This window comes from Entelurus aequoreus, linkage group LG08, assembly GCF_033978785.1.
Source record: "Entelurus aequoreus isolate RoL-2023_Sb linkage group LG08, RoL_Eaeq_v1.1, whole genome shotgun sequence".
NCBI classification, from domain to species: domain Eukaryota; kingdom Metazoa; phylum Chordata; class Actinopteri; order Syngnathiformes; family Syngnathidae; genus Entelurus; species Entelurus aequoreus.
The window spans coordinates 74,796,604-74,805,003 of record NC_084738.1 but is presented as its reverse complement, the minus strand read 5'-3'; the positions used below and the strand labels follow the sequence as shown (position 1 = coordinate 74,805,003).

The 8,400-nt window shown below is 30.4% G+C and overlaps 1 protein-coding gene across 2 annotated transcripts in view; it reads left to right on the top strand.

Moving 5' to 3' along the window:
• The window catches only part of LOC133656304 (protoheme IX farnesyltransferase, mitochondrial-like), a 90,340-nt gene extending 82,393 nt beyond the window's left edge, over window positions 1–7,947 (top strand). Inside the window, exons 6-7 of one of the 2 annotated variants that reach the window (XM_062057322.1) lie at window positions 2,085–2,317; window positions 6,991–7,947. In XM_062057322.1, the coding sequence (XP_061913306.1) occupies window positions 2,085–2,317; window positions 6,991–7,412 (655 nt within the window). In that variant the 3' untranslated portion in view covers window positions 7,413–7,947. The remainder of the gene's footprint in view (window positions 1–2,084; window positions 2,318–6,990) is intronic. The other variant, XM_062057321.1, reaches the window with a different exon arrangement.
• The last annotated feature ends 453 nt before the right edge of the window (window positions 7,948–8,400 follow it).

Genomic DNA, 8,400 nt, shown 5'->3' with positions numbered 1-8,400 from the left:
AAAGTACAGTGCTTTTCTTTCAAAAATAAGGACATTTTAAAAAACAAACTTTTGAACGGTAGTATATATATATATATATATATATATATATATATATATATATATATATATATATATATATATATATATATATATATATATATATATATATATATATATATATATATATATGTATATATATAATATATATATATGTATATATAATATATATATGTATATATAATATATATATGTATATATAATATATATATATATATATATGTATATATATGTAAATATCTAATATATATCTAATATATATATATATATATATATATATACAATATACATATATATATATATAATATATATATATATATAATTATATATATATATAATATATATATACATATATTAGATATATATGTGTGTATATATACATATATATATATATTAGATATATATATATATATATATATATATATATATATATATATATATATATATATATATATATATATATATATATATATATATATATATATATATATATATATATATATATATAGAGCGCACTTTCCGCGCGCGCGATGATGTCACGTTATCGATGAGAAAATGCATTTTTAGACAATATGATTTGCCTGAGCGGCTAGGAGACACCGTGAGTAGCAAGCGGTACAAAGTGGATAAGAAAAGACAGAATTTATTTATTTATTTATTTATTTATTTATTTATTTTAATACTTGGGTCTTTCCATAGGTCAATAATGATCGATATATAAATGTTATTCAAATAATTACAGCGTTACAAAGATTCCTTTCCATAGTTAAATAAAAATAACAGGGCAAATTCATGTTACACAGACGTTATTTCTGGCCACTAAACCTGCAGAAAATAGTTGTCAGGTTTCTCTATGTTTACATTTTCACACTTTGCACTATTTTATTACACTTTATGAAGCATTTCTTACATATTCTTTATTTTTAAGAGCTTAAGTGTTCAATGTGATTTTACTCATTTGTTTTGTTTTCCATGTTTGTTTCCTTTCTGCCTTCATATCTGATGGAATTATAATCACAGGAAGGTTATCTTTGAAATTAAATATATTATTCTCCTGCTCCTTATTTTCCATAGGTCATAGAAAATGTCCATAATTATTGATTTCGAGCAATGTAATAATAATAATATTCAAATAATTACTGCATAAAAACAAAAATGTCCATAGTTAAATAATAATAACAGGGCAAATTAATGTTACACAGCCGTTATTTCCTAATTAAAATCAAAGGAAGGTTATCTTTGAAATAAAATATATTATTCTCCTGCTCCTTATTTTCCATAGGTCATAGAAAATGTCCATAATTATTGATGTCGAGCAACGTAATAATAATAATATTCAAATAATTACTGCATAAAAAAAAAAAATGTCCATAGTTAAATAATAACAGGGCAAATTAATGTTACACAGCCGTTATTTCCTAATTATAATCAAAGGAAGGTTATCTTTGAAATAAAATACATTATTCTCCTGCTCCTTATTTTCCATAGGTCATAGAAAATGTCCATAATTATTGATTTCGAGCAATGTAATAATAATAATATTCAAATAATTACTGCATAACAAAAAACAAATTCCATAGTTAAATAATAATAACAGGGAAAATTAATGTTACACAGCCGTTATTTCCTGCCACTAAACCTGCAGAAAATAGTTCTCCGGTTGTTTCCATTTTCACTATTTTCTTACACTTTATTAAACATATTCCCTATTTTTCCACCTTTATTTTAAGAGCTTGTTAAGTTTTCAATGTGATTTGACTATTTTGTTGACATTTTTTGAGTGTTTTCCATGCTTGTGTTGACATTTCCTTTCTGCCTTGATAGCCGAGGGCGTTACAATAACAGGAAGGCCACAATTGAAATAAAAATGTTTATATTTCATATATTTGTTCTTCATAGGTCATAAAAAATCATCGATATCGACCGATATAAAACACTTAAATCGTGATACAGTTTTCAGTCTTGTTGCCCAGTTGTAGCGTGTGCAATCTTTGCCACAGCTCAACATGATCTTGCATGGCTAACTTTCTCTCCCCCCCCATCAGCCCCCTCCACGCCGTGACCTTCGCCCTGGCGTGCGGCGTCTCCGGAGTGGCCCTGCTGACGTGGGCGGTGAACCCCCTGACGGGCTTCCTGGGCGCCCTCACCATCGCCCTGTACACGTGCTGCTACACGCCGCTCAAGAGGCTCACCATCGTCAACACGTGGGTGGGCGCCGTGGTGGGCGCCATCCCGCCCATCATGGGCTGGACGGCCGCCACGGGCTGCCTGGACGCAGGTAGGAGACGCCGGGTTGTCCCAATAATGTTACGAGTCGGGGGGTTAACTACCGGTTGTGACCACCGGAGGCGCTGTTGCTTCAGTCTCAGCATTGTTCTGCCTTGTGTGACACTTAGAAATGTGGAAACAGGAGTTGAGAACATTCAGAAATCCATGTAAAATATTTTTAAAAGCAATGTAGTCCATTTTTACGGCTTTTTACAGAAGTATCGATCAGCAAATTTTATTTCATCGATTTTCATAAAGTAGGGATACATTTAAATTAGCACATAAAAAAATCAATTCACATCCGAATCGCGATTTTATTCGTCCCGATTCTAAATCGAATAATAATTTGCAAAAATCGATTAATTGAAGAAAAAAAAAAAAATTATAAAAATAAATAGTTAAAAATAAGTTTTTAAGCTCCATCTGGTTCCATGGAAGTGGTTTAAAATGTTTTTGTAAACATTTTTTCTTAAATAAAGAATAAAAAAACACAATTTTTTTTATTGATTGATTTTCATAAAAAGGAATCGATCTAGAATCGGGATGAATTAGCACATAAAAAAATCGATTCACATCCGAATCGCGATTTTATCCGTCCCGATTCTAAATCGAATAATAATTTGCAAAAAGCGATTAATTTTAAAAAAAAATATATATATATATATATATATTTATACAAATAAATAGTTAAAAATACATTTTTAAGCTCTATCTGGTTCCATAGAAGTGGCTTAAAATGTATTTGTAAACATTTTTTCTTAAATAAAGAATAAAAAACAAAAAAAAATTTATTGATTGATTTTCATAATGTAGGAATCGATCTAGAAGCGGGATAAATTAGCACATAAAAAAATCAATTCACATCCGAATCGCGATTTTATTCGTCCCGATTCTAAATCGAATAATAATTTGCAAAAAGCGATTAATTAAAAAAAAATATATATAAATATATATATTTATACAAATAAATAGTTAAAAATAAATTTTTAAGCTCCATCTGGTTCCATGGAAGTGGCTTAAAATGTCTTTGTAAAAAATGTTTCTTAAATAAAGAATAAAAAAACATTTATTTTATTGATTGATTTTCATAAAGTAGGAATCGATCTAGAATCGGGATAAATTAGCACATAAAAAAATCGATTCACATCCGAATCGCGATTTTATTCGTCCCGATTCTAAATCGAATAATAATTTGCAAAAAGCGATTAATTAAAAATATATATATATATATATATTTATACAAATAAATAGTTAAAAATATGTTTTTAAGCTCCATCTGGTTCCATGGAAGTGGCTTAAAATGTCTTTGTAAAAATTGTTTCTTAAAGAATAAAACAATTTTTTTTTATTGATTGATTTTCATAAAGTAAGAATCGATCTAGAATTAAGATAAATTAGCACATAAAAAAATCGATTCACATCCGAATCGCAATTTTTTTCATCCCGATTCTAAATCGAATAATAATTTGCAAAAATCGATTAATTGAAAAAAAATATTTTTTTTATATAAAAATAAATAGTTAAAAATACATTTTTAAACTCCTTCTGGTTCCATAGAAATGGCTTAAAATGTCTTTGTAAAAATGATTTCTTAAATAAAGAATGAAAAAATTAAAAAAAACATTTATTTTATTGATTGATTTTCATAAAGTAGGAATCGATCTAGAATCGGAATGAATTAGCACATAAAAAAATCGATTCTTATCCGAATCGCGATTTTATTCGTCCCTATTCTAAATCGAATAATTTGCAAAAATCGATTAATTGAAAAAAATATTTTTTAAATATAAAAATAAATAGTTAAAAATACTTTTTTAAGCTCCATCTGGTTCCATAGAAGTGGCTTAAAATGTCTTTGTAAAAATTATTTCTTAAATAAAGAATAAAAAAACATTTTTTTTATTGATTGATTTTCATAAAGCAGGAATCGATCTAGAATCGGGATGAATTAGCACATAATAAAATCGATTCACAACCAAATCGCGTTTTTATTCGTCCCGATTCTAAATCGAATAATTATTTGCAAAAATCGATTAATTGAAAAGAGAAACATTTTTTATAAAAATAAATAGTTAAAAATACATTTTTAAGCTCCTTCTGGTTCCATAGAAGTGGCTTAAAATGTCTTTGTAAAAATTATTTCTTAAATAAAGAATAAAAAAACATTTTTTTAATTGATTGATTTTCATAAAGCAGGAATCGATCTAGAATCGGGATGAATTAGCACATAAAAAAATCGATTCACATCCGAATCGCGATTTTATTCGTCCCGATTCTAAATCGAATAATAATTTGCAAAAAGCGATTAATTTAAAAACAATATATATATATATATTCATACAAATAAATAGTTAAAAATACGTTTTTAAGCTCCTTCTGGTTCCGTAGAAGTGGCTTAAAATGTCTTTGTAAAAATGATTTCTTAAATAAAGAATAAAAAAACATTTTTTTTATTGATTGATTTTCATAAAGTAGGAATCGATCTAGAAGCGGGATGAATTAGCACATAAAAAAATCGATTCACATCCGAATCGCGATTTTATTCGTCCCGATTCTAAATCGAATAATAATTTGCAAAAAGCGATTAATTTTAAAAAATATATATATATATATATATATATTTATACAAATAAATAGTTAAAAATATGTTTTTAAGCTCCATCTGGTTCCATGGAAGTGGCTTAAAATGTCTTTGTAAAATTTGTTTCTTGAATAAAGAATAAAACAATTTTTTTTTATTGATTGATTTTCATAAAGTAGGAATCGATCTAGAATCGGGATGAATTAGCACATCAAAAAATCGATTCACATCCGAATCGCGTTTTTATTCGTCCCTATTCTAAATTGAATATTAATTAGCAAAAATCGAATAATAAAAAAAATAATAATAATAATAAAAATAAATAGTTAAAAATACGTTTTTAAGCTCCATATGGTTCCATTCAATGCTAAATGCAGTGATTTCTCCAGATTCTCTGAACCTTTTGATGATATTACAGACCGTAGATCAGGGGTCCCCAAACGTTTTGACTCGGGGGCCGTATTGGGTTAAAAAAATGTGGCCGCGGGCCAGGCTGTATATATATATATATATATATATATATATATATATATATATATATATATATATATATATATATATATATATATATATATACATTGTCTTTATAATCCGTAATCCGTTTTGTCATTGATGTTCATCAACATTTAACATTGTCACGTTATAGATGGGAAAATTCCTCTTTAGACAATATGATTTGCCTGAGCGGCTAGGAGACCCCGAGAGTAACAAGCAGTAGAAAATGGATTAGAAAAGAAAGATTTAAAAAAAAAAAAAAATACAAATAAAAAAAAAAAAATTTTTTTTTTTACTTGGGACTTCCTGTGGGCCGGATTTTGGATGCTGGGGGGCCGGATCCGGCCCGCGGGCCGTAGTTTGGGGACCCCTGCCGTAGATGGTGAAATCCCTAAATTCCTTGCAGTAGCTGCTTGAGAAATGTTGTTCTTAAACAATTTGCTCAGGCATTTGTTGACAAAGTGTTGACCCTCGACCCCGTCCTTGTTTGTGAATGACTGAGCTGCTTTTATACCCAATCATGGCACCCACCTGTTCCCAATTAGCCTGTTCACCCGTGGGATGTTCCAAATACGTCTTTGATGAGCATTCCTCAACTTTCTCGCTCTTTTTTGCCACTCGTGCCAGCTTTTTTTAAACATGTTGCAGGCATCAAGTTCCAAATGAGCTTATATTTGCAAAAAACAACAAAAGTTTACCAGTTGGAACGTTAAATATGTTGTCTTTGCAGTCTATTCAATTGAATATAAGTTGAAAAGTAGAGATGTCCGATAATATCGGTCTGCCGATATTATCGGACGATAAATGCGTTAAAATGTAATATCGGAAATTATCGGTATGGTTTTTTTTATTATCAGTATCGTTTTTTTTTTTTTTTTTTTTTTATTAAATCCACATAAAAAACATAAGATACACTTACAATTAGTGCACCAACCCAAAAAACCTCCCTCCCCCATTTACACTCATTTACACAAAAGGGTTGTTTCTTTCTGTTATTAATATTCTGCTTCCTACATTATATATCAATATATATCAATACAGTCTGCAAGGGATACAGTCCGTAAGCACACATGATTGTGCGTGCTGCTGCTCCACTAATAACACTAACCTTTAACAGTTAATTTTACAAATTTTCATTCATTACTAGTTTCTATGTAACTGTTTTTATATTGTTTTACTTTCTTTTGTATTCAAGAAAATGTTTTTAATTTATTTATCTTATTTTATTTGATTCATTTTTTTAAAAAGTACCTTATCTTCACCATACCTGGTTGTCCAAATTAGGCATAATAATGTGTTAATTCCACGACTGTATATATCGGTTGATATCGGTATCGGTTGATATCGGTAATTAAAGAGTTGGACAATATCGGCATATCGGATATCGGCAAAAAGCCATTATCGGACATCCCTATTGAAAAGGATTTGTTGTATTCTCTTTTTATTTACCATTTACACAACGTGACAACTTCACTTGAGAGGTTTCCATGGCGACTGAGCAATAATCCATCACAGCAGAGCGGCGTGACCCTCAAACAAGAAATGATTGTGAAGGAAAAAATGCTGTCATGGAGACTAAGCCCCTCCCCCTGTCCTTACCTGTGCAGGTGCGCTGGTGCTGGGGGGCTTCCTGTACAGCTGGCAGTTCCCCCACTTCAACGCCCTCAGTTGGAACCTGAGGGCGGACTACTCGCGCGGCGGCTACCGCATGATGTCGGTGACGCACCCCGCCATGTGTCGCCGCGTGGCCCTGCGTCACAGCGTGGCGCTGGTGGGCCTCTCCGCGCTGGCGCCGGCGCTGGGCGTGACCACGTGGACCTTCCCCGCCGCCGTGCTGCCCATCAACGCTTACATCAGCTTCCTGGCCTTCCGCTTCTACCGGCGGGGCGACCGCGCCAGCGCCCGCAAGCTGTTCTTCTGCAGCCTGTGGCACCTGCCCATGCTGCTGCTGCTGGCGCTCACCTGCAAGAAGCCTCGCCAGGAGCGTCAGCGCCACGACAACGCCGACGCCGACGCCCCGCGCAGCTGACGCGGCGCTCCCAAAGAGGGGACGGACACTTCCTTTTCACACAGGTGCTCTTTTCCGTAAAAGACCGATTGTAACGATGTGTGCACTGTAAATATCATGTATTTATTTATGTCAATATGTGACCATGGCTCAAATAGACAAGTACACTTGGCTAAGTACACTGTGTATTCTTACTCATTATTACCATTAGAAGTTCATTCATAATTTGCCAATTTATGAAAGTAAAAATGATAAGAATCAATTGTTAAAAATATGTTTTTATTGTCCTTCTAGTTGCATAGATGACCTGAAAATGTCTTAGTAAAAGAGTATTTTTTTACTAAAAAAAATATTTAAAAAATAATGTATTTTTTTATTTAATCGATTTTCATAAATTGGAAATTAATTTAGAATAGGAATCATTCATATCCGTAGCGCAATTTAATTTTTTTCGATTCTAAATTGATTAATAATTTGCAAAAATAGATAAATAACAATTGTTTCATTTTTTTTAAAAAAAAATTTAAATGAAAATAAATTGTTAAAAATGTGTTTTTAAGCTCCTTTTGGTTGCTTAAAGGTGGCTTGAAAATGTTTTTTGTCAAAATGATTTCTTAAATTAAAGAATACATGGGATTAAAAAAATTTTCCGATTCTATATCGATTAATAATGATCAAAAATACATAAATAATATTTTCTTTTTTTTTTTAATGAAAATAAATTGTTAAAAATATGTTTTTAAGCTCCTTCTGGTTGCATAAAGGTGGCTTAAAAAAATATTTTGTCTAAATTATTTCTTAAATTAAAAAATTACATGCGATTACATTTTTTCCGATTCTAAAATCGATTAATAATTTGCAAAAACACATAAATAAATGTTTTTATTTTTTTATTTTATTATTTTTTTTAATGAAAATAAATTGTTAAAAATATGTTTTTAAGCTCTTTCTGGTTGCATAAAGGTGGCTTAAAAATGTTTTTTGTCAAAATTATTTCTTAAATTAAAAA